Source organism: Sander lucioperca, chromosome 22 (assembly GCF_008315115.2).
Source record: "Sander lucioperca isolate FBNREF2018 chromosome 22, SLUC_FBN_1.2, whole genome shotgun sequence".
Lineage (NCBI taxonomy): Eukaryota > Metazoa > Chordata > Actinopteri > Perciformes > Percidae > Sander > Sander lucioperca.
The window spans coordinates 21300951-21328634 of record NC_050194.1 but is presented as its reverse complement, the minus strand read 5'-3'; the positions used below and the strand labels follow the sequence as shown (position 1 = coordinate 21328634).

Genomic DNA, 27684 nt, shown 5'->3' with positions numbered 1-27684 from the left:
GCAGACAATTATCAGTGTGCGTTATGAAAACGTGTTTAATTTTACTTTTTTTAAACCTTTAAAAAAAAAAATGTAGTTATCGAGTTTAAGAAAAAAATCCCAAATCATTTTCTAAGGATTCAGCCAATGTCAAATTATTTTCTAACCTTTTTAAAACGCTTAAAATTGGGTTCTATAACTGTAAACTGTGACAGCCAAGTTACCCCTTTATGTAGTACAACAAAGCCATGTTAAAAAAAAGTTCTATAATGACCATTTTGACAATTATTTAAATGTACAGCTTCGTGTAGAAGCTTTTAATCAGCAGAATAATGGAAATTGATTAAAATTGATAGCCATCTATACCACACACTATATCAAGGGGACGCTCATGCTTTCAGTTTTAAAAGCACTGTCATGCTCCTTAGCATCACAAAGTGAGCATGTCGGGAAGATTGTTCAGGCATATGCTGTTTTAGGCCGTTTTGTTGAGATTATTTGTATGCGTGTTTCTTATTAAGATAAAAATAAATGTCTACAATGCTATTACATTTACCAAAGGGTGTATGCGTTTTAATGAATTCCACTACTCTCCCTGGCAAGACACGCCCTGCGTAGCAGATGGTTGAGGTTAGGCATTGACCTCGAGTGCTCTTGTTCAGCACGGCACCATTGGTCAGGGGATAGAAACTGAATGGATGCCTAGCCAATTCTAGTGCCTAAATTACTTAAAATTGGGCCTCTTGCCTCTGCTGTCTGCTCAAATCTGCACAATTTTGGGGTGATGTTTGATAAATCTATATTGTTTGACTCTCATGTAAAGCAGCTAACCCGATCTTGTTTTTTCCATCTGAGAAATAGTAGCAAATTGAGATCTGTAATTTCAACTGCTAAACTTGAGATGCTCATACATGCATTCATCTCTTCCCGCATTGACTACTGCAACTCACTGTTTTCTGCCCTTGATCGCCTTCAATCCATCCAAAACGCTGCCACAAGAAAAACTGTCTGTCACGAGTGACAGAAATGTGTCTTTGACAGGGCAAGCTCAAATGACATAAAATACATATAAGAACATAAAAATACATATAGAAACAGTGTAACAACATTGACTATACAAATGTGCAAAATGCAAAAACAGTGCAAGAAGAAGCCAGAATTGGGCTGTTTGATGTTGCTCCATGTATGGCTGTTCAGTGTGATGATGATGGTGGTGGGGATGAAGGATTTTTTCATATGTTTTTCCTTGACTTTATAGCGTCGACCTGATGGCAGGAACTGAAAGGATTGGTGAAGGGGGTGGGATCCTGCGTGATTATAGTGGCTTTCCTGAGTGCTGACCGGGTGTACAACTTCTGTTAGGGGGGTTTGTGGGGAGCCTAAGGCTACTTACAAGGTCAAATATAGAAATCAATTTAAGATTCTCACATTAAGACACAGAGCATGTGACCGACCTACTGGAAACTTATTTGACAGCGCGCCCTCTAAGGTCTGATATGTCAAATTTGTTACCTGTTCCTCGCACCCAGCTTAGGACCTGTGGTGATCAAGCTTTTGAGTCAGTAGCACAGAGACTCTGGAACGCTCTGCCTCCTCCTATGCGATCTGCTGTCTCTGTTGACTCATTAGAAAATCAGTTAAAGATCTACTTTTTGAAACATGCGTTTGGTTGACCTGTCCGCACTTTATTTAAATTAAATTTTTTATGTATTACTTTGTGATTTTATTTGTGCACTGTGTTTTAATATGTATCATATTGCATGTTGTGTATGTAAAACACTTTGTGATTTTTATCCGTGAAAAGCGCTGTATAAATAAATTTCTTTTACTCACTTACATTTCTAAACAAATTTCTTGCCAAGAAAAGTAGTGGAATTCATTATAAAAGTATGCCACTGTTATAGTCAATAATTAGCCATTTAGCCTTTTTTTATGTACTCCATTTACTTTTTAAGATGGGGGCTGCAACTACAATGATGCTTGCCTTCTTGACTACACCAATATGGTTTTAGACTGCTTTAGACAGAGTCCAGATGTAGATAGCGGTCCATCAGCAGCACAGTAGGTGGTAGTAGTCCACCTCAGGCTGGGTTGGCTGCAGAATTGCTGTGCCCCAACAGTCAAGGCTGCCACAACAATTTTCCAGGATGGGGCCCTCTCATTGTAGATTAAGGCACCTCACGTAACATGGTACCTCTTGAGAAGATCATTAGTTGTAACAAGACCTCATAGCTGCTAAAACCCCACCATCCATTGTGCTCTTGAAAGAAAATGAAACCCTTCCACTGCTGGATTTGTGTCTGTTCCCTGCTGAGATGTAGTGACAGGAGATATGGTTTCAAACGGGCGCGGGTGGAATACCTCTAGCATGATGACATTTCCATCCTTTTTGTGCAATTTATTTTATTCTGCTTGTGAATTACCCCCCACCATTCTCATACCAGAGTCCATTTGATGAATTGCAGTGGATACCTTCAAAACAACCACTATATTGACGGAGTACTCTATTTGTTTTTCTTGCGTGGAAAGCTTTAAAAGTATCTTAAGACAGATGGAGTTGTAAAAGTATCACTGCGTGTCATATTAGTTCCACTGGCTATGTACTGTAATTGACTGTTCAAAAGGGTTTTGTCTGTCAAAGGATTACTGTATGTTTTTGCTTTTTAGAGTTAACGGTCAAACACATCAGAGGCTTAGCCAAATGGGCATTTTAACAAAAAAACAAGATCCCTTACTTAGTACAGATGCTGCTCTTAAGATCGTGTTTTCCAACAGCTTAGTAAAAACAAAAGAGCAAGCTGAACTTTGACATTGATAGTTTTGAGTTTTTTGTTTTCATGGTCTCCACCAAGCTGTTAGTTCAGCCTGGGAGAAGGAATGGAAATTCCTTTTTAATTGCCTAGCAAGATGGCACGAAATGGACTCGATGGGTGTCTCTCTTTAGTTGCTGGATTAAAATGAATATTTAACTAGACAGCCCTGTTTAATAGTTAATTTCTTTAAAGGCTTTTGTCTTTGTCAACCACAGGGTGCCAATCCATTTCAAACTGTACAAATGGATCTCTTGCAGGCTCCGACGGGAGACAGATGCTTTCCTCTGATAGTCATGAAGGGTAAATCCACCTTTTATATACCCCCAAGATAATGCCTGAGGGAGCAAATACTGTTGCCAGGCGAAGGGTTAGCTCGGCATAGATACAAAGATGTTGATACGCTGGTTTCCACTTGTGTCTTTTATTGTTTATTTTATTGTGTGTTTTTAATATAAATTTCTTTTAAAAAGAATTTTGCACCAGTGTTGCAGTTGAGCGGCACCTTTATTCATTATCTTACATAACTTTAATGTGTTAAGTTTGGCCAAGTCTGTGCTTTACACAAACAGTGTATTAAGAACCAGTGCCAAAGTGGCATTGATACAAGTCCTGGTTCTGATATTAATGTTGAATCCAGTTAAAGATTTCAAAAAACAGCTGTCTATTATGTAGCTGTTGGCATTGTCCATATACATTTTGTACATTTCAATCATAGTGGAGTGTTTAAAACATTTAAAGGTGGAGGATAAACTTAATAAAGTAGATTCACATGAAGCTAGAGGCAATTCATTTATAAAAGAGTGTTGGCAGGCAACAGCAGCAGTCTAATAAAGTACTTGCAGGGTGTTGATTTTACACGGCACAGCTTTCCTACTGATGTGAATCCTTAAAATACCAGCCCACCTCATGCAGTCAATAAAACCTGCCTTATCAAATGTAATGAGTCCAACAGAGTGAATTTATAATACTGGAAACGGCCAAAGCAAGATCTTTCTCCCTGTCAGTTTTTAATCACTTTTCTTCAATTCAAAATGAGCCAAAGCTCAGTGTTTAAAGACTCCAATAATTATGCCATACATGCCATAAAATGTTACTTTTTTAAGGCTAAGATGGCTAATAACATACCCTATTCACATGTTTAAAATGGTAGCTGTATCATTCTGAAGTTACACTTCTTCAGTGGTTGTCTTCCACTGACCCTGGCATCAGAGATTCTAGTTGTTAATATATATTTACTCTAAGGAAATGATTATGACCCCCAGCCTCAATGTTACACTTCCCCTTCCATGGACACGTAAGCTAACTCTAGCTAATATAAAGGATAAAAATAGGCAGTATAACAAAACAAATCGATTGGTACTGTCTTCACTTTTGGCTTTGTGTCTTAGAGAGTAACAACACACACAACACATATTGTATCAATATACATATGAATATGTACATGACATATTTTTATTTATTTTTTTTTACTTCAACTACATATTCTTTTTGAATACTCAAGTCTTTACAAATAAAGGGTGTCCTTACTTCAAAAGAAGAGTAACGGGGCTTCTCATTGCAGTTGTCCGCAACCTGGCCTCATCTTTTGTGAAGATTACACTCGCAGTACTACTCGCACGCAGGGTGTCTCTCTGAGCTTTCAATGCCGCAGCTTGTTTGGGCAAACGCACCTCACCACAATAGAGTTGCCGTCACCCGAGGGGATAAACATGACTGACTGATGGGCAGGTGGAGCCCCTCCTCTCCACCTCCCTGATTAGCCTTTAGTTTTTCACAAAACACTGTGATTATGGGCTTCAGTGACCAAAAAGGCAAAATGCAGACACCATTGAGACTTGAGTCAGAGAGGGTGAAAAACCACCCACCTTAGCACTGTCTGGCACCAATGAACCTTTCTACACCTCACGCTGCATTTGGCAATGGCTGACCTCATGCAAGCTGAGTAAATGTTGCTACACCAACTACAACATGCCATCTGATGTATTTGTTTTCTCTCTTTCTTGTTAGTGCTTGTGGCGGTAGTTTCTGCATGTTAAAAGTAGAGGCTGAATATATATGGCCAAAAGGTTTGGACCATACTTCTGAATCAGAATTTGTCTTCGAGTAACTGCCTGAACTACCTGTACTGAAAGCAGCTTATTGAGCTCTCTGTAACAGTGTTGGTGCTGTCTGTGAGTGTCTCAATTTCAGTTTCCTTTCCCATCCTGGACCTATTTTCCCACTGAAACAGATAGTGGCATGTCAGCACCTCTATCGTTCATTGTGCATTGTGGAGGTATCGGTGAGTGAAGGCAGTCAGTGTAGAGGCCCCTGTATGTCTAGAGGACAAACAGTTCCTCTGGCAGTAGTGTCACACTGAAGCATATTGTAAACCGTGGTAATGGGTTGCTGAAGATGCACTAGTTTTAGAAGCGGCCCTCTCTGCTTTCCATAAATCCTTTGCACTGCTGAACATTAGCAGACTGTGGCCAGAGTATTGCATGTCTATTGAGTGGATGTAATATGACTGAATATTGCCAAGCCTTAGCCCAAATGTTTTTGGTTTAGTTGAGCAGCTCAAAATTACCCATTATGACATGAAGAAAGTAAAAAGTATTATAGGCCGAAAAAGCAATGACTTTACAGATTTTATATGATGCTAATTTTAGTCAGATGAATACATACTGCGTTTTGTAGTTTGGTACAGTGTTGCATTAAAATCAGTGACAGAGAGCTGAATAACAAATGTTATTAAATGACCTGCTCTTTTCTGCTTAAACATAATAGTTATTTAGCTTTCTGTTTTTGGCCTGCCTTCTTCTGTTTAGTTGGTGGAGATATAATTGTACATGTGGATGCAATGATAGCTCCTAAACTCTGCTCTTTATTTAGATGCATCATAAGCTTTTGATCTTAGACCTCTTTCAGACATAAAAAAACTATTTGCTTGAGAATAAAAGATCTGAACAAGTTTTTTCTGGTTTTACTGTAGCTAAACAATAAACAAGTAGAGAATGGTGTGTTTTGGCAAGGCTAAGAAAGTCGATTCAGGAAAAGACATGTTTTTAAGGCATCTACTTTGTTAAGACGTCACGTTTATGTATTTGTGTACAGTTTACCGTTTTTTTCCAGCTTGAAACTCGAGTTTACCCTCTCTATCTGAAGGTAACTTAGCCAAAGGCAAGTAGGAACACTCTTTGTAATGCTGAGATCCGTGGATAATTAACAAAAGCAGCCCTGTTTATGGCGTGCCCGTGAGCCAACACTGAATGCTAATTTGATTCACACGAGAAGCTTTTTGGGCAAGGGCATCGCTGCTGGAAAACAAAATGGTTACCGACATACACCAAGGCTTCCCCCTAGCCTTGACTGTTTCTCACGTTCTTAAAATCTCGGTTTAATAATCAAGTTTATTTGTTTAGCCCAAAATCACAAGGTTGTCTTATATGGCTTTACGCTCTGTACAGTATATGTACAGTAATGGCACACGGAGGGTTAAATTCATTTTCCATTTTGCCTTTTGCTGAAAGAGTTAAAGCTTTTTGTCGAGATTAGTTAAACCCAGATTAACATTTATGTGGTCAGTTGAGGGCTGTTTCACAAAAGCAGAATTTATAAATCCAGGATAACCGATAAAGTGAGGCTTGACCTAGTCTAATCTGTGCAGCCTGGCTTGGTGCGTTTCACCAAGGCCAAGCCAGGCTGAGGAGGAGCGACTAGGTCGAGCCAGGATGAAGTAATTTGGATAGATACGCGTTCACGGCTTTCCTTAACAGACCGTGAGGTTGATCACAGATTTACTGATCCTAAAATGGAGAATACGCATTGTTCATACTTTATACAGAGTGAGCAGCTTCTTGTGGAAGTATGATAACGTGAAACACTTCATTTGTAAAAAAGAAACACGGCCGCTGTAATGAAACAGCAAGAGAAAGTGTGGCAGACGATCACAAACCGACTGAATGCGTAAGTAGCCTAATTATTATTAACTGACCACTGCTCTGAATTGAAACCGTCATAATCATACCATTTAAGGATTAGGTTACTAATCATTTGCACAAATTAATCGTTGTACTCTTTGCCTTAAAAGTACGCAGAAGATAATGTTACTCAGGAAATTTACCATGAAGATCAATTTTCTGCAACGCTAGAAAATGATGCGTAGCCTAAATATCTCTTTCACTCTGTTCCTCCCTCTCTCTCATGGGCTAAAATATAAATTACCTAAGTCATATTAACTTCCACTGCTCGCTTTTAATGCAAAGTGTACAACTGTTTGTTTTTGCAAATGACAAGCTACTCATTGAATGGTTTCAGTTAAGAGCAGTAGTTCGTAAATGTATATTTTTAGATATATCATTCAGTCGGTCCGCTATTATCTGCCACGCTTTTTCTCAGTTTTTTTAAATTTTTTATTTCATTTTTTTACACAGAGGCCGAGTTTCCTTCTTTACATATTATATGCTTTGCTGCCTCATATATATGAACATATAAAAGAAAGACACTGAAGAAATTGGACTCTAAAATCTAGAAACTATAAAGATAATTAAGTGATAAATTCCATGCACACGGTAAACATGAATGTAACGGAGTATATTCATCAGTTATTTCCCCCAAGCTAAATATAAGGTCAAGTCCTCTCCCTGTTGTTTCATGAATGTACAGTAGCCTACAACACTAGATAGTTACTGGTCCAGTGAACTAAGTCTATAATTTGGGAGGATTGTACAATTAGGATACAGTAAGTGCTTAAAATTGTACAATCCTCCCAAATTATAGTCCCAGTTTACTGGACAACACAAATTATGTGCTACGAATGCCAAATACAATGCACATGGAAGAGGAACATACATGATCCTTTATTGATAAAGAATTTAAAAAAAAAATGTATCAACTAAAATAATTTAAGGTACATTGGTCCACAACACACATATACAGCATTTTATGTATTGCCCTTAGTAACAGACTTCATTATCCTTTCCTAATTATCCCATCAACAGCCGTAATATATTCATCAGACTTCTGACAACAATATGTGAACAGCAGTTTTCATACAGAATACAACAGTAACAATGACACAATGTCACATGAATAATTCTAAAAAAAAATAGTGGTCACAACTTTAAATAATAACAGTGCTTAAATGAACAGCACCTGTTGTGTTTTAATGCAGGCTGATAACAATAAGGTAAAACCAGTGCTGAGTGAACAGAAAAGGCTCCAGGATTAATAAATCCTGGCTGTACAGCTGCACAGAATAAATCTCCATGGATGGTAACTTAGGTGCCTCTGCTTTTGTGAAACCGAGTCGAGGCTAAATTGAGCCAGGATTACTGGGAAATCCCAGCTTAATCCGCTCTCCGGTTTTGTGAAATAGCCCTCTGGTCCTGTAATGTTGACAAATTGACATATAAAAGGAATGGTATAGTTTGGTTGTTTATTTGCTACAACTTTGACTGATATGAATACTCTTTTTCTCTCCATAACTATGGGTCCGGAAGCCTCTCTCGCATTTAATATGTATGCATTACATTTCCCCTCATTTATTAAAGAAAAATCAGAGCTCCTTTTGCTACACTATTGTAAAGTGCTCTGTATCGGCAGAGCTTTATGAAGACATCGCACCATTACCATGTACACTAGATTTACACTCACTGTATTTTCTCTCTCCTCTGTAGTTTGAGAAATTGTTTCTGTGCTTTCAGCTTCTGCTCTTATTACTTGAAATTTAAAAAGGGTTCTTGTCTGGTCTCCAATGTCTATTATTCAGACTGAATTTCCTGAATCTTAAGTGCCACCCAGGTCCTCAGTCCCTCATTATGTAATCACACAGCATACCCAGGTGATATTTAGCATACAAAAAAGGTTGTGTTTTGTATGACCATGGCTTTTGGGTGGTTTTGCTCATAATAGTCACATTTACAAGCAGAGGTGAGGGCTATATTGCCATTTCAATAGTAACGTTCAATACAAAACGTATGTTATCTCTCACAACTCTCTCTTAATATACATGCTCATATCTGCTAATGCTTTTTAGCGGTGGACCTTAGTAAATCCAGGATCTGCTCCTGATATTTGTGTTATCTACCCTTAAATGCATATGCATACAGGATACAGGTGTGTTTCACTGTGTATGTTACAGGTGCACACCAGGTGATTAGATAAAGCAAACTGCACTACCAATACAGTATACCTGTTTCATTGAAATACTGTATCCTCTAATCTCAGCATAGAATGTATCTGAAATTATACACCCCCCACCCCCATTTTACTCAACCCTGTTTTCCAACATAGTTTTTTTTTTTCATTTTTACATTCTGTTAAATTTGCAGGGTTTTTCCTGCATAGAGGAATTGTTGGCACCCCCCAAAGAGGTTTTAGCCAGCCCCAAAGGAAAATCACCAGCACTAAAACGAAAAGAATTGAGAATAAAAACATCAATTCAAATCTTCTGTGAATGTGTTTAAGAGCAATTTACCAAACAACCGTTGACCAAGTGGAGCGTAAACTTGAGAGCTAATCTCAGTTTTATTTCCAGAGTCAGGCTGGTGATTTATTTGACCAGTTTTGTTTATATGGGTTTTATTTCATTCAGCATAATGTACATTTTTGTTTATCAAATTTTCAGAAATAACAGGACATAGATTTCTGTCAAATAAGGTAACACAGAATCATTGCCTTTACTGTTGATGGCACTACATAGCACAACAGGCTTAGGAAGTCTGCCTTTGTGTCTCTGCCTCAGTGTAGCATTATGTGTTCTGTCAGCATGTTGGTCCACCTGTTCTTCTCCACCAGCCATTCGTGTCTCACCTGAGGAAGTCATCCTGCTGTGTTGGGTGTGGACCCTTGTCTGTCTCTGTGTCACAGCAGACACTGCAGATAGTTACAAGGATGTTCAGCTATATGATGACATGGCAGTCTGGCAGACTCTGTCATGTAGTAACTGTTGATTACTGTTTACATGAAAGACCAAAGTGTGTGTCTCTGGATGTGTGCTGCTTGAATATAGGTACTGGTTCTGATGCCTAACTGTACCTATCCCTGTCTACTCTTAAAATGAGGCAATGCCTTTTGTTTTGTGGCTAACCCCACCTGACGATCACAAAGGGATTGTAAAACTACACTTTTTCTTTCTTTGTTTATGTCTACAGCATAACATTACTTTACCCTCTATGATGTATGTCCTAATTACTGTTTTCTCTCATTACCAAGGCTCACATTTAAGCCATCTTTTAGAAACATTGCTGCATTGCCAGCCTTACAAACAAAAGTGACATATCTATTGCAAGTGTGGCTGTATACTAACCTCTGCTTTGAAGGATCTGCCATTAAAGCTGTGTTTTATACATTCCCAAAGTTGTGTCTAAAACGGCATTTTATTTTTCCTCCTCATGAGCACATTTTGCTATTGTGATAAAGGAGACCTTGTATAATTATTCAGGTCCAATTCAACTAAAACTCATGATGCAATAGAGGATGAGTGCAACATGAGTTTTAGTTGAATTGATAATGCCATAGAGTCTATGGCATTATCTGCCTGCCCACATGCCTCCAGCACACCAGCCATGAACACAAAAAAGGCCTTGAAACACAACACGTGTTTTACTCTGAACACCATTAATGCCACTATACAGTCATTTATTCAAGTAGAAGGAAGTAACCACTGCTGTGTTCCCATTCATTTTACACCCACACAACTGTAATCAGTTTGACAATGATAGACATTGGGGTGTATGCCCATGAGTGGTTCTACCCGTACATGTGTGTATTACTTTGAAAGTCTTTGTTTCAGTTAGCCAGATCCTGGGGATTAAGACATTTCCGCTGTCTGTGCACTGCTAGTGGTACTGGGTGCGTTTGCTCTTTCTCCTGCCAGTGGACCTTTTATCTGTATGCTTCTCTTGCAGTAATTGCTTATGAAGAGACAGGGTGGGTAGGAGAAGAGTGGCTCCAATTTCACCAGCCCACAAATTTTAATGGCACTTTACCACTTTGAAATATCACTTTGTTTAGGACTTTGTTACATTCTTTTATACAGTGTGCTGTAAAGTAGACAAGGAACTGTATCTTTTAACTATAGCTTTAAGGAGGCTGACAAAATGTTGGTCTCCTGAAACAAATGCTGTGATCTGAACAAGTTGCATTTTCTTAAACTTTCAGACATGATCCCATAGCCAGGTTGATTCTTTTTTTTAAACTAAATAAACCTGTAAAATAACATTTCCAGATATTTATTTGGAAGATTTGACTATTGTGCTCCAGTTGTCGTTAATAATCTAGACTAAAACAGTGTCATTCTCCAGTTTGTGACCATCATTGCGACTCACCGATAGGCACTGTGCCAACCCTTACTCTTGCCCATTCAGACACACTGGAAGCTGTGTCACGCCACATCCTGACAAGAAGAATTTCTGTTATATTCACAGGACAGATGGTTGACTGCTCACTTTTAGAACCCCTTTAGAAGCTAACTGGTTGCCTTTCCACTTGAGGGGATGGTGAGAGAGGTGAAGGGTACAGAGAATATGGCAGAAAGTAGGATGAGTCAAAGCTCTGGCAGTAGAGGAGGATAGACTCTGACAGGAACTTTGTTACACTGTGTTCACAGTCTCCTCCCATTTGCTCCAGCAAACAAGATTGAAACTCATGGCTAAATTATTTACTCATGCTGCTTTTTGCCACTGTTTACTGTCTGTGCCCTTGTGTTAAATGTATCAGCAAATGTTCCACCTCCATATAAACATAGTTCAATCTTTTTCTTATTCTGTTTCCTGTCACTCAAAAAAAGTGAAACTATAAAAGAAGAGGTAACTGGGGTGGGGGTTGTTAAACTGACTTTATAGGCTGAAAACCACAGCTCTTTGTAGTTTATAATCAGAGATGTAACAGTTGGATGGCATTTTTTTATTTAACACCAGCCCAATGTGATGGTTTAAAGAGTACTCCCCTGCTTCTTGAGACCAGTTCAGAGTAGAACCTTGATGTTTGCCATGTGCTCTTTTTGTCTTTTCCTATTTGGATCAAGAAGGAGGTGGTTGTAAAGCTGGGTGGGATGTGAAGTCAGTTTGTTAGCAGTTTTACTTCGCTGCAGAGACTGAAGAGACAAAGCCAGCAAATCTACTTTCGCATATTACATTATAGGGAGAATGCTAATATCTTTCCAGTCTTTCCCTGGCCTTGTCCCTGAACCAAACTGTTGTGCAGCACACCAACCTGAGCTGCATGTGTGTTATCAGAAGTCTAGTTTACAGAGCATGCTGGCGAGGAGAAAGGGAAGGAGAACAAAGATGCTGATTGAACAATGTAAAGCCTGTGTCACTTTGTGTTTGTTTTGTTGGACCTGCAGGATATTTTCAGAAACATTACCTGTGAGGAAAAGCAGGCAATACGAGGTCTGTGACCCATGTCCCAGCGTGCTAGAGTGCTTGCCACAAGCCAGAGATAAAAAATCAGTAAAAGAACAAACCGAAAACTGAATAATTAGTTTTGTTTTTGATTTGCTTACAGTATGGCAAACTAATAGAAAGGATGTGTTTCTCATTATGGTGGAATGAGATGGATTATGTTTTACTGCTTTTGATATACATTTTCCCTCCAAATAGGTTTAAAAAAAAAAAAAAAACTTAATAAAAGGTAAAAAAAAATTATATTGAAACTGTGAAAAAAAAATCCTAAAATTTCCGAGCTTAACTTCCTTTGGAAAATTTCTGGAAATGAACTGACCCTTTGCTACTCTACTCTTTACGGAGCGTGGCATGACTGGCATCTTGTGGTATTCCTAACAATGTAGCCTATTAAAAGTTTGTTTCTTTTCCTGCCAAGTTGACTTTTATTAATAGGTAGTTGACCGTTCATTCAAAAATAAAATGTGATATCCTTAAAAGGTAATGCTGTGGCTTAGTGAAAAAAAAACACTGTCTGTACACAGAAAACTAGACCTCACTATGTGTCTTCTTCTGAGATCCTCATCATTTTGATTTGAAAGGCTTGTTGAATGAACCCGTCTAGATGAATGGTTGGATTTTGCCATAGGTCACTGCCACAAATACAAATCTGCCAGAGGTGCTGATGGCTGCTGTCATGTTTGAGAGAACAGTGAGGGCCTTCATACGTGTCCACACCTTATCACTTCTAATTTCCAAAGGGTGCTTTTCTTCAAGATATCAGAGCAGTATTAAAGACAACACACACACATTCACACCCATTCCAGTCTCCTTGTGGTCAGACACAGCTGCAGACCAAAAATCTAAACACTCACATTCTCTCAAACATACACACGGTCATGCACATGCCTCTTTTCCGACGGCACCCAAACTGTTGAGAGCCTTTCAAACTGCATGTCATGTCAGTCACACCCTCAGTTTTTTGCAAATGCCCACTGATGGCGGAAAGGACTGTTTATTTCTCTTTAAACAAGTGACCACACAGCCTAGTTCTTTGTATTGACCTTTCCCTGATATCCTGTTATATCTGTTTTCCCACAGTATGTGAGACTGAGTAGAAAGCAGTCAAGTGTGTGCAAAGTTAACTGTAATCAGGAGCTGGAGTGAAAGGCCCTCATTAGTTAGAATGTTAACTTATCAGGCTCAGACTAGAGATATGGCTTGCCAGCACTCCAACTAAGGAATTTGTCTTGTTTGCACAGTTATGTTTACAGTTGAGTGAAAATGTATGTGCTAGCCAGCATGACCCACTAGTTCAGTGGCAAATGCTACCAAACCACTTTCTACAAATGAAGATTAATACTGAAACCCATTTCACTAAAGGATTTGGCTCCAAGTCCAAAGATTCTATATTATGTCACATTCCTATGGTGTGATGTATATTTTGACTACAGTGGCAAATTTATGAATTCAAGGTCTGGGGTCTTAAGTGGTAGGTGCTCTTTCTGTGACTTTAAGCAAACATACCCTGTAATGAAAAATCCCTTCTATTAGAGAGGGTCTCTTGATCTAAAGATTTACTGCCGTCCTCACTGGCATCCACCAAGAGTTTGGCTTGTAACCCGAGTCCTCCCTCACACTAGGAGGCACTGTGACCTAGGTGCGACGCAGCGTTATTGATGAAAATGGTGATGTGGTCCGACACACAAGGCATCACTTCTAAACATATTCCCCCAGGCCCCCTATGTTAGCGGCTTCAGATGGGCCTTTACGCACAACAGAAATAGACAACCCTCATTTATCTTAAGTTGCACACCAAAATCCTTTCTTTATGTTGTTTATGGAGGCAAAGCAGCAGCTGTCAAAGCATAATTTGACCAGATGAGTTTGGGTGAAAGCAGCATGTAAGAATAATCCTCTGTTCTGTCTTCGTGGCCCAGGCAGTGACAGTATAGCATCCCTCTGCCCTGCAATACGCTTTCCCAGATTCTGCCCATACCTTCAGGCAAAGGGACTGATTATTAGGGCAAAGGCAGTGTGGCTCTGCTCAGCATTAATTGGCTGATTAACATAAGGACAGTTTAGCACTTCACTGTCCCACACTCAGGCCATCAATCAAGAGAGAGGCTGTGCCAGCTGGAGTGCTGCCAACAGCTCTACACAGACCACTGTAAAGACAGGGAGAAGAGGTGTGGGTTCAGCTGAAAGGGAGACTTGATCCACTCTTTGGCCAGACAGAGTACCGCAGTCTCTCCAGTGGTGCCTTGAGAGAACTTGGTCTACTTAGTATATAGCAGCAGGATAGTGCAGTTCTGGCATTTAGAAATACGGGTAGTTTCAACTATGCTAGGTACATGGTTTTGAAAGTCTGAAGCAAAATGTCTCATGAGGGTCTGCAGACATGGATACGTAGATTATTCATTTGTGAAAGGATGTCTTTCTCATAGGTTATGTGATGTTCATGAATTGAACAGTGCAAACAGTTCGCTTTTCATGTCTAATCATACCAGCTGATATCACATCAAAGGATCGCAGAGGGCGAGCAACCCCAGAAACATCTGCCAGCTGTCCATATGCAGCATGCCAGACACCGACGCACATCTCTTGTTTTTATCTTTCACCTCCACTCCAGATAGTGTGAACTAAATATTGCTATTTTCTCAGTGACATAAATGAAGTGATGGAGATATCCTCTGCACTTTTTTCCTAAACACTTTATTACCAAAATCCAGTTTCTAGTGGTTTTTCTGTATAAGTCCCATTTATGTATTTTGTATTCAGACTTTTTACAACCAAACTTTTTTTCGTTATCATTTGGTCCTGCCTGCATCATTTCATCTTTTTGATTTTAGAATTAAAGGGAAGCCTACACTATTAGTTGCACAGGTTAACATGCAGTAATTTGTGCACATTGTGCATTTTATGTAATGTGCCAGTTAAAATCCATTCTGTACCTGCCCACGTATAGCTGAATCTAGATCATGGCACACATCTCTAACAGTTTCTATCTTACTATCTATACCAGTTATAAACCACCCATCCCTAATTACAATGCACATTGTTTGCTCAGTGTCTGCGTTCAACCTTCCTTCTTTCTCTATACTTTATTTTTTTAACCTCCTCCTTAAGTTCATCATTCTGCTTCGTCATCGTCTTCTCTTATTGCCCTTTCATCATCACGTCTATATTTTCTGACTTTTTTTCTACACAGACACGCATGCAGGCTCTTGCTAACAGTTTAATAAGTACTTTGGAAGTGTTTAACAGGTTCTTCAGGGAAGCAGTGTAAAATCACAGCATTGCTCACATAGCTCCAAGACTATTCATTTGACTCAAGAGACATCAGTAGCATATCTGTGACAGAACAGCAGTCCCACTTCTAACGTAAAAAACACCTTGAAATAACCTTAAACTGCCATTCCAGCATTTTTGTGTTGTGACTAGTCAGGCTGCATGCCTTGTCTGTTTGGTTTCTTTTCTTTCATTTGACTTCAAAACATTGTGAATGTCTGCCAGAACCATTGAATTGACTTCTGAGGAAAGCTTAATCTATGTAAATCTTTGGCTGCTTGTTTGTCAAGTGGTTGATCAGAGACAGTTCACAGTTGGTGTTGAAGGGGGCTTTGAGAGCTCTCGTGCTTTTTTAAGCAGACTTGGCTCGCATGCATCGGAGCACCACCCTCACCCTTGCCCCAGTGGATGTTTGAGTCTGCCATTCAACTCCAGTGTGCAAACAGGTGACATTCTGACAAGTGATGACATGGTCTTATTGTTGGGTTCAGCCCGTGCACCTGGGTTTCCCTCGGCAGATCGAGAGAGACATGCTGTTTAGGCCAGCTGATGTTCCTGTGAGCCAAAGCCATACAGCTGCTCAGCTGTGTGTATTCTTGTGCCTGTGTTTAGGCATACTCTTGCCTCTCGAGTAAACACAGTAAACGCACGGTGTGTAGTTACTGTATCGCTCCTCTCCCACCTTCACTGCACTTCCTATTGTTTTAGCAGGCAGATAGGAGGTGTAGCGTTGGTAAGGCAACACTTAACTCATGGAGAGCACAAGGAGTGGCTGCTGCAAAATCAAATTATAAGGTTGTCAATTTTTCAGCTTTGTTTATTCTTTCCAACGGTTAGTGGTTATATAGGCCAACTTCTCGATATCCACTGAGTGAAATTAAACATTTTACACACTTTGTCAAAACTACGCAGCCCTTAAACTCTTACTGCTAATGTGTTGCATCAATCATATCATGATACAAAGCTAAGTTGTCTTCCGTAGCTTCTACACAAGAATAGGAAATGCCTGCCTGTAGCCTGTTATCAATTGAGCCCTGGTGGTTAGCAATGGATCACGTTCCGTCTTTGATAGCTCGGAGGATCCGGCAACTGTACACCCCCTCTTCTTTGCTTCTCACTTTGGTCTCGCCTGTTTTCCGTTCTCATCTGGCGGATAATTGTCCCTACAGTTATGGGTTTTTAGTGTGTATATGTGTTTGTGTTCATAATTGATAGCAGCAGCCAGACTCTCCATAACTTCCGGTTCAGTTCACCAGCTGCTTCTTTATAGATGTCTCGAGCTGTTCTATAGGGTTGGCGTCGGTATTGTTCCAGGCAGTTTTTGATGTAACCATCTGTGATCTGAAGCCTGATCAATTTTGGATCTTTGTTTGTTAAACGTACGCCACCTATCAAAAATGTCCTATTATGCTCCACTGCTCAGTAAGTGAATCATGAGTGAACTGCAGAGCTCACAAAATAAACAGTAGCCGGCAATCAGATATGTCAAGGTGTGTCAGTGAGCGATCAGAGCAGAGGCATATTGGGTTCAAAATAATCAAACAAATGTCTGTTGCCAGAGGCATTGTGCACATGTCATCACAATAAAAACTGAATTTGAACATAAGTAAACTGTTCATGTTGGAGCTCGAGAGAGGCTGAAGAAATCTTGTCCAGACCTTCCTGCCACAACAAGCCCCACTGACGATCCTCTTTACAGATATTATTCAAATTACTGCAGGACACAATACAGCATATTATTTAAAAAAAAAAAAAAAAAAAACGTATAATTATATTATTATTGTAGGCCTTTGATAGGTGTAGGCATCTGTAGTATAAAGGTAAAAAACACTGATTAAGAGAGGTTGTTACTTTTTTATTTTATTTATTAATAAAAATGAAGGCCTTTACAGATTGTATTTATGTACTTATTTTGTGTCAGCACTAGGAAAGTGTTTATTTAAAATGTGTCTGAATAATCCTATAATGGATGGGCCATGTAAGCGGCCAGACCCGAAAATAAACCATTCATTCATTCATTTATATGGGCCTCTAAATAGTAACAGAAACACTTATTTACTTAATAACAGCATTATTAACAATATTCTATTCAACTTGTATCTATAATTTATGTTAATTGAGTGAGTATTTCGGGAGTAGGCCTAATTTGTTATAACAATTGATAAAAGGCTTATTAGCATTTAGTCAGAAGTGCCCTACTGGAGATTGAGCTTGTTGCTAAATGCTATAACCACTGAATGTTATGCCGGCTAATTACACAGTCAAGTTGTCCCTTTGTCCTTTGGGCGGTGGCAGTAGCTCAGTCCGTAGGGACAAGTCCCCGTACGGAGTGTGGACTGGTAGCTGGAGAGGTGCCAGTTCACCTCCTGAGCAAGGCACCAAACCCCCAACTGCTTAGGGCTCCTGTCCATGGGCAGCCCCCTCACTCTGACATCTCTCCATTAGTGCACGTATAGGTCTTGGGCACGTGTGTGTATTTCGGGCCTGTGTATAATGTGTGTAAAAACTATAACAGAGTGGGAAAAAAATGTAATTTCTTCTTGGACTCAATGCAGGTAAAGACCTGTCCATTTTAAACGGATGCACTCTGAACCAATCATTTAGACCTACCTGTAGCAACACACGTGCAAGCACAAAAACGGCCCAATTATTTTAATGCCCTGACTGTAACACATGGCAGCGTTGGGCGGAAATAATGACATGGGCTGAGAGGGCCACTGATGCGAACCAGATGAGGCACTCTGACTTAAAAGGCAGAGAGGGAAGAACGAGAGCACAACTGGACAAACTGTGAAATGACAACAGCGCACGCAGTGGGGTGGACTGAGTGGCTTTGACATTCACACAAAATCATCCGCATACACACACGACAGGTTCATCCAAACAATTGCAACACTGTAGATCTTGTATTTTAGATACTGTTCTTACTCTGGAAAGTTCTTTATTTCTTTTATTTACTGTACAGGTGCATTATACAGTATGCCTGTGGGGGCACAATGCACAGAGCACTGCTATGCACAGTATCAGTGTCTTTTTTTCATTTTCTTTTACTACATGTGGGATGATGTTATTGGAAACTAAGTGGATCCTTTTTATGTGAGCAGTGTTGCAGTGAGCTTGGCCCTGGGCCTGCCCGAAGCCTGGTTCAGCACTGCTCTGCTCTGCTCTGGCCTGGCCACAAAGTGCATTTCTCTCTCATGCGGCCCCTGACCTCCTGACGCATTTCCTGACCCAGGAAATAGAATTAACACCTCAGCCTGGGCCTTGGGTCCCACAGGCGCATACACAGCTGTCCATTAGCCTGGCCAAGTCCAGTCAGACCTGGCTAGCTAGTGCTCCACTACAACTAAACCAAAGACTGAAAAGGGAAGCAGGAGATTTTCTTTGGAGCGTATATGGAGAGCGCTTATACATGGTTGCTTGAAGGGTTTTAGTGCCACTGCAATTTCAGTAGTAACTGGAGCCAAACTTTTCTAACTGTTGTAGACATGACCATCAAAGGCTCTGTTTCTCTTTTTACTCATTCTACATTTTGTCTTCAAAATAATACAAAATAGAAGCATAACTTCATTTTGACTAAACTGTAGCTGTACTGAGTCGCTGTGATCAATTTCTGGCCAGGAATCCCGAGGAGGCTCACTATTGGCTCATGCAAACCAGGTTAACATACAATGACAACCTAACGGCCGGTCATTTCGGCGGCCATTTTGGAGTATTGTTGACCCCTGGCTCTGAGAGGATTGGTCTTTCTCCCAAAAGCACATCTAAGAAGGCCAGATTGTTTTCAAACATGTTTACTCTTTCCGTTGCTGATTTGTATTTGGATCTTAACTCCAAGACTCAGTCGGGTATTGCGAGATATCTTGGGCATCAGACGTTAATGGTGCAGCCCACTCCCTAATGTTCTTCAAAATAAAAATGTATACGAAATGAAATGCAATGCCTTCCACCAGTAGTTTTTTTTTTTAATAATATGGTGGCTTTCCGATGTCATGAGTGCAGTAAATCTGGGAACTGGGGTTTAAGAAGAGAAAAGTGGATTATCTGTTTATTAGATATTTTATGTGAACCATATATCAGAAGAGATGGGTCTCGATATTCCGTAGTCTAAGTGCTTATCTGTTTTCTTCATTAGTCAAAGGCTCTTATGCAGGCAAGCAAATACACACACACACACACACACACACACACACACACACACACACACACACACACACACACACACACACACACACACACACACACACACACAGATTAGCCAGTTCCTGCGTTTAAGCACCCCATGTGTTTGCATTTTAGTCACACATTGCCAATCTCATGGGAGCACTTTGAAGCATACTCCTCCAGAGCAGATCATAAAACAGGAGTATAAGTAGTTTTTCACATAGTTGTATCCCAGAACACCCCACACCACCACCTCCCACCCAACAGCTCACTGCCTCCACCTTCCACCTCCAGTCCATTTACTCTCGAAGTGCAGGGTGAGCATTTAGTTCAGAGATTTGCTATGACCATGCGGCTCCCCTAACATTGTCTCTCCAGATGTTGCATAGAAGGACTCGCAGAGGCAGCCCTGGTTGAAGTCCTGTGTTCATTCAGAAATACACCATTCACTTTGTTTGTTTGCATCTGCAGAATAGTTGTGCTACAAATCTTTCTTTGTCTGCTGTAATGTATCTCAGCCCAACCTTTGCACCTCGACATTTGCTGAAAATTAACCAAACCACAACATACCTTTTTGAGCTGCAGTGTAGGTGTGCAAGAACCACACATAAAAAAAAAAAAAAAAGAATTAGAGAATGTAGGCAACACTATAGATGCCGTTAAAAAACAAAAATAGTTTAGTTCATGATGTAGATTGTGTCATGGAAGAAGATTGATGTGTTTGTGTGCGTCGGCCTGCATTAACACACTTGTATTTCTGTCTCCACAGTACTTTGAAGTGCCCTTCGACTCCAACATGAACCGTACAAAGAACCGTCCACTCGTCAGAGGACAAATCAGGTACAGTTGTATGTCTTTGTGCCTATGTATCAGATCATGGTCTACTGTATGGACAATTTGGCATAGCAGCCTCATCTGTACTTTTTATTACTTTGAAAAGACTGTGAAGAGTGACTCGAGAGTGGACAGGAGGAGAGAGAGAACAGCTCAGCATGAGTTGGAGTTCAATTCAGTATAGTAGCAGCCCGTCAACGCTACATGACAGCTACTAAGCCTCCCAAGCTGCCTTTTGTACAATTCATACTGGGCGAATGTCAAAGTCTGCTACTGTTCTCTTGCTCACTGACCTTATCCTCATCTAGGCTTGCTCAGGGACATTTTTGCAGGTGTGAAACATGAACTTACGGCTTGTGATGTCAAAGCGTATGTGTATTTTCAGGCAATATTATAATGAAGAACACAGTAGCACTGAGCACACATCCCATATTGATTTACTCTCTTCTGTTACACTTTTAGTTATTGAGTTATTGGTGCTGAAAAAGACCAGTAGCTGTGTACAGTATGTGGAGTAGCAGCAGCAGCAGCCACAGACCAGAGCTGCCAATAACAAAAATGCATGCCAGCACTGATGACCCTCTGCTGTACACCTGTCAGGTGCACTGTGAGCTTGTTACCAGGTTGCGAGGGAACGAGGTTGAGGTTAGGGTGTAGTGTATCTGGCCACCCTTACTTTGCTACCTCCGCTGTTTAGATGTCAGATAACCTCTGCATTGGTGCTCAGTGAACTGCGAGTTATCGCCACGCTCCTACAAATCTGACTCAGTGACTTTATCTGCTCGTCTCTACCTGCCTTTGGGAGAATGCCACTCTTAAGCAGCAGGCAGACACAGATACTCACTGATGCATAAACCAAAAAAACACACACCAACCTCATGTCCTCTTCGCCCTTTATCAGTGCCAGGAAACTGCCTCCTTTGCATTTCACTCTTACAGGAAAAGCGCCCTATCTCTCCTTTCCTGTTTTTTTTTTTTTTTTTCAGGAAGAACAAAAGCAAACAACCTGTTGACATAAGCGGATGAAACACAATATACAACAGTCCAATCGACATGCAGCTTAAAAAGTGGAAGCTAAAGACCTCTGTTGCCTGCTTATATATACCAGCAATGTAGTCACTTTATGACTGAAACCGCCTGTTGGTATCATAACTGGACCTTGACCCACAGCTATCTCATCCCAGTTTCAGGAATTCTCCATTGACATGCTGTTTAAACATGTACTCTCGTGCTTTTGAGCTGGTGATTGAAGATGTTCTCTCACTATCTAAACACAGCCTCTTCTCTCGGGCTTTTAGCCTGTCCCTGACCAGAGGAGGTGTGTCTGTCTGTCTCTGAGACGCACAGAGACACAAGATCTCTCTCTCTTCTTCTCTCTCACACATACAATCTTGTACAGAGACAGCTGAGAAGCTGGACTGTCCTGTCAAACAAGCCATCAGAAGGCAACATTTTACACATTTTCCATGCTTTCTTCAGTACAACGCTTTGTATAAGCCAAATTATGTTCCTCCTCTACATCTGTCTTACTGCGGAAGTCTGTCTGCACTATCGGAAATAGTGTGTCATCTTGTGTCTGGACAACAATAGTGTATCATCTTTCCCACCTTTTATTGTTCTTTTGTAAAATGTGGATCACAGTCCCCAATCCTTTGTAGTGATTTTACAGTGTCAGCCTTCTACATGTGGTGATGCTGACTAGCTTTCAGCTTAGTAAGAGAAGGAACACAAAATATTAGTTAGGATTTTGGCTGCTTTCAGCCACATCTCACAGTCTTCATCAGCAAATGGAGTTTGTTTTATTAAGATTACTTTACACGGCAAGCTATTAACTGTTAACCAGGTCAAGAACTAACTTTAACGCTCAACTGTTTTGATTATGTTTAATTTTTATGACAGGAATCTGTAGCCAGAGAAATGTAAAGAAAAAAAAGCTCTTAGTGCAGAGCCACATCTCTGCTAAAGTTCCCCTCATTCTTATACATGTCACTTACCTCCTGCTCTCTCTGCATACTTTACCTTCTACACCAAAAGTAGCATGTTTCCTTGGTTTCTTTGCCTTTTCTGCACACATTGCAGCATGAATAAGCAGAGCAAACTGTTTCTGTTTCGGTAAAGGAACACTTCTCTTGCAGGAATAATCATATCAAGGTGTCTCAGTATTTACATTTAATATGTGCTCCTTTCTGGCTGTCAATACACAAAATATCTGTGTGTGTTTGTCTTTGTAGGTTTCGTTTATCTGTTATCTGTTCACAGTTTTACACCAGTCCCTGAAGCCACTGTGTTGTAGGCAAGCCTTACACATTTTGGAAAGTTTTCCACAGTTTATTTTGACCTCACTGACCACTTGAATATTTAACAGGTAACTAAGTTTTAAGTAGAATCATCCTGTTTCTTTAACCTAATGGCTAAATCCCTCATGTATTACATTTGGATCCCTGGCCTTGATTGTGGTCTAACCAGACGGCCACATCTTTAGCTTTCTGTATTGACATTACCCACCTGACATTATGACTGCTGCTGTGTCAGACTGTAAGCAGAGGACAGTAAACCCACCTCAGGCCGTGTGACGCACTCCCTCCCTGGACCCCCACTGAGCCAGCCCACAGTCAGACTGTCAACAGCCCATAGCCAGCCTGTACGGCCCCACCTCAGCCCACATAAAACAGACATAACACCACTAATCACATTAATGTACCAATCTACCCTGCACGGCCACACCACCAAAATAAAAGCCCCATTTGCTTTTTGAAGAAAAGGCCTGCGTTTGGTCAAGATTTTAATCTACCCTCTCTTTAATTTATGGAGCATTTACTGGTGAATTTGAACCAGACCTTGCCAGCACTGCTTTCAATAAAAGATGAGGGGAGGCTGAGGAGGAGGAGGAAGTCTTCATCCGGCTAAAAGCCTGAGCCGCAGTGGTTTTCACGGCTAGTTTTGATCTCTGGCGTGTGCACATGCTCTTCATCTTGCAGGGCTACTTTTATCCCTGACAAACTCTTATCAGATGAGCTCCCTCTAAGCCTCCCGTGTGTGTGTGTGTGTGTGTGTGTGTGTGTGAGAGTGTGAGAGCGTGTGTGTGTGTGTGTGTGTGTGTGTGTGAGAGTGAGAGAGCGTGTGTGTGTGTGTGTGTGTGTGTGTGTGTGTGAGAGTGAGAGAGCGTGTGTGTGTGTGTGTGTGTGTGTGTGTGAGAGAGCGTGTGAGAGAGAGCGTGTGTGTGTGTGTGAGAGAGAGAGAGCTACCGTTGTCTTATCTCGTGTCTGCGTAAGCCCACAAAACTTTATAATATAGTTCCCATGGTGGTTTTTCTGAGCCTGAATCTGTGTATTTTAACTCCTTTTTATTAAATTAAAAAAAACACATCTGAAATTCATCTTTCTAACTTCCCTTTATATATCTTTTCTTTCTCTTGCTGATTTAGCCAATTCTAGGGGTGCACGATTCAGAAAATGTCACGATCCGATATCAATTTTTAGGCTCAAGATACGATTCAAAATCGATTTTCGATTCAAAAACGATTCTTGATTTAAAAAAAACTAATCACAGTATGTAAATATAGTTACTTTTCCCATGTGATTGCAGTAGACATACAATTAAAAAAAAAATATTTTATATATATATATATATATATATATATATATATATATATATATATATATATATATATATATATATATATGAATCGATTTTTGGAATTCTATGAATCCATTTTGAATCGGTAGAGCTTGAATCGCGATTCAAATTTGAATCGATTTTTTTGCACACCCCTAGCCCATTCTCATCCTCTGTTTCTCTTTCTTTTCTGTTCCTTCTTCATATCAGTCCCCTCCATGCGGTATCCTTTGCTCTGGCCTGTGGAATTCCCGGAGTCGCTCTGCTCACACTGGCAGTAAACCCCTTGACGGGCTTCCTGGGCGCCCTCAACATCTTTCTCTACACCTGTTGCTACACACCGCTCAAGAGGCTCAGCATCACCAACACCTGGGTGGGAGCAGTGGTGGGTGCGATACCTCCTGTCATGGGCTGGACGGCTGCTACAGGTTGTCTGGAGCCAGGTACGACTCACCAGCTGGGATGCAGGTTATTAGTGGACCCACGTGTATATATATGTAGAAGTTGGTTGAAAGAAAATTATTCAGTTGAAACGGATCTTCAACTTGAAGTTGTTTGTCATTCACTGGATCTAGCTGCTCAAGCAGGTGAATTTGCTGCTTCTCTCTGTTATATATCATTATAAGTTATATATCTTTGGTTTTGGACTGTTGATTGGATAAAATAAGCTATTTGAAATAATTTAATAGATTAAACGACCAATGGATATTGGTAAATAATTGTTAGTTGCAGCCCTAGTTAAATGACATAGCTGTGTTCCTGCACTATTACTCTTTAGTGAGCTGGCTGTGTTGTTACTCTCCACTGGGTTCATCAGGACCTCTCTGACCAGGCCTGCATAAAGCTTTATTTACATATGGCCCAGAATCCCTGCAGCGCTGTTAGTGCTCTTCTTCCTCGTTCCTGCGGAGTTTGAATGCTTTGGACAAAAGCGTCTGCCAAATGAATGTGATGTTAAGTTAGTAAAGAGACAGAGAGTGAGGGAGGGATTATTCAGCTTGTGTGCTGGACACATTAAGTGTTCTGATAAGGCAACTGTATGCAATGTGTTTTATCATGTGGCTTCCGTATCCCAGAGAAGTGCTCTAGCAAGTTTGTATTTATGCCTCAAATATTTGGTTGGCTCTTTCACAAAATGTTAAAAGAATTTATTGGCTTTTCATTTGTAAAACGAAAGCAGTTCTATTCAATTCGAGGACCCTTGATTCCATGTTAACTCATCCTGTTCATGAAAGCTTTAAAAATAAAAAAAATGTATATAGAGCCTATACTGTGGATGACCCTTTAAATCAATTGTTTGTTATCAAATGATTAAGCCTAATGATTACAGTATATATATATATATATATATATAGATATAGATATATATATATATAGATATAGATATAGCTGATGCTCTCTAAATGTCCCCTCAAAGCAGAGTATACTATCAGACAGGCACAGTATCATACCAAAGACTTGCACTGTTTTCATATGGGATTGTACATGTTGATTACTAAAAGCATGACAAAAGAAAACCTGTATTTGCTGCTCTGTTGTGGAATATTCTGTTTGTTATGCTGACCCACTCAGATTAATACTTGCAGAGAACACGCCAGTCCACAGGTCTGTTTGTGCCGGTCAATGCACTTGTTCTTCTGGTTTGACTCATTTACACTAAATGTAACACTAATGATTACCAAACAGCTGTAATGTTTTTTGAGAACAGCTGTCCCTAGGCAAGAAAGGAACCAGTAAAGAGAATCTGCAACATTTTGTGCTGGTTAGGGTTGAGACTAGAATTGAGATAACTGTATATATGATGGGAAAAACTTCCACAGTTGTAATTCTGCTATCAGTTAGTAGTGGCCTGTCTTGCAAAAATAGTCATGAAATAAAGCACCTTTTATTCTCCATCAGTCACTCAGTAGCTGAGACATCTAAAGAGCACAGAAGTCTGAATATGAGATTACATGAAGACAGATGCAACACCGCTGCATTGCTTGTTTTATTATAGTGCACAATATTTTGTTGAAACAGTAGTTTTTGTTAAAATGGGCCTGATGTTTTTGGTTGAATATACTTAAAGAAGTTTTTGGGAAGGCCAAAACACTCTAAATGTTCTATATTTTAGAATAAAACAAAGTTTTGCAACAAGGTGTCCAGTTATGTCAAGTGATGTCTTTTATTATCTTTTGTAAGGTTAAAAATAGATACTTTTCCTCTAAAGATTCACAACATAAAACTTTTATTTCAGCACTTGGCTTAATATTTGGCATGCTGAGCACATTGGAGTCCCTCAGACTCTGCATCGTCAATCCTCTCCCTCTTCATTCTTTTTCTTTTCTTCCCTCTTTCTCACCCCCAAGGTGCTTTGTTGATGGGTGCCTTCCTGTACAGCTGGCAGTTCCCCCACTTCAACGCCCTCAGCTGGAACTTGAGGGAAGACTACTCCCGTGGCGGCTACCGCATGATGTCCGTCACCCACCCTGGCATGTGCAAGCGGGTGGCCCTGCGCCACAGCATGGGCCTGATCGGCCTGTCGACCTTAGCGCCCGTGCTGGACGTCACCACCTGGACCTTCCCTGTCATCTCCTTACCCATCAACGTGTACATCAGCTACCTGGCCTTCCGCTTCTACCGCAAGGGAGACCGCAACAGCGCCCGCAAGCTGTTCTTCTGCAGCCTGTGGCACCTGCCCATGCTGCTGCTGCTGGCGCTCACCTGCAAGAAGCCTCGCAGAGATCCCGAGGATCCAGCTCTACCTCCAGCTTCTTTACCCCTCACACTGCAAAGCTAACAAGTTTCATAGAGGCTTAAACACTTCAGGGACCTCTGAGTCCTTCACTTTAACTGAGATACTCCCTCAGTGTCTCCCATAACCACTCGTTGTGCTCGGAGGGGTCTGGATGATGGACTCATTATTTTATCGGTGTTTAATTGAAGCCAGTGGCGCTCACTGTAGTTCAAGGAAATGAGCTGGAAATGATTTGGATCCAAATAACTTGATTTACAGAAAACACACTGAATCATTTACATGAGGTTGTAATCAATTCAATGTGTGTGTGTGTGTACTGTATATATTTATTTATATAGGAGCACACCAGTTCCTCTCCATGTTGTACATGACGGTTATTAAATATCTTGTACAGTGTAACTTGCTCCTATGGATCTGCACAGGGATCACTGTCTGCAGATTATTGCATTATACAAATGCAAAATAGAAAACGAGTATATATATATATAATGGACATGAAGACATCATGTAATCGCAACATTTCTGTTTGATTTTCAGTCAATGTATGAAAATAGGACTAATATAAACTCTTTGAAGCAGCTGACACTGGACTTGATATCTGTTCATTGTGTTTTGACTTTCCTCTCATCCCCATTACTTGACAGTAAGTCATTGTATTTTGCTACTCAGCAAACGCACCGATGGCTCTTTATTCATTTTCATAATGCTTTAATTCAACACGGTTCACCTGTACCAAAACTAAGGGAATAGCTGACCCCTGAACGAAACACAAGGGCAAATGTTCTCTAACAATAAACACGTCATGATTGTAATTCTGTCTTCTGTCTCATCATTTACTCATTTGCTGTTTCCACTTAAAACTCCATTTATAAACTGTGCATGAATG

At 40.4% G+C, this 27684-nt stretch overlaps 1 protein-coding gene and 1 long non-coding RNA gene across 2 annotated transcripts in view; both read left to right on the top strand.

Annotated features, from left to right (window-relative positions):
• The window catches only part of LOC116061056 (protoheme IX farnesyltransferase, mitochondrial), a 36749-nt gene extending 9134 nt beyond the window's left edge, over nt 1–27615 (top strand). The window contains exons 5-7 of the mRNA XM_031314936.2: nt 20382–20452; nt 24272–24504; nt 26410–27615. Coding sequence (XP_031170796.1) covers nt 20382–20452; nt 24272–24504; nt 26410–26840 — 735 coding nt within the window. The 3' untranslated portion in view covers nt 26841–27615. The remainder of the gene's footprint in view (nt 1–20381; nt 20453–24271; nt 24505–26409) is intronic.
• Nucleotides 204–17493, top strand: LOC116061058. The gene is made up of 3 exons (XR_004107638.2): nt 204–214; nt 422–424; nt 17341–17493. It is a non-coding gene; the product is annotated as an uncharacterized LOC116061058 (long non-coding RNA).
• Nucleotides 27616–27684: the final 69 nt, after the last annotated feature.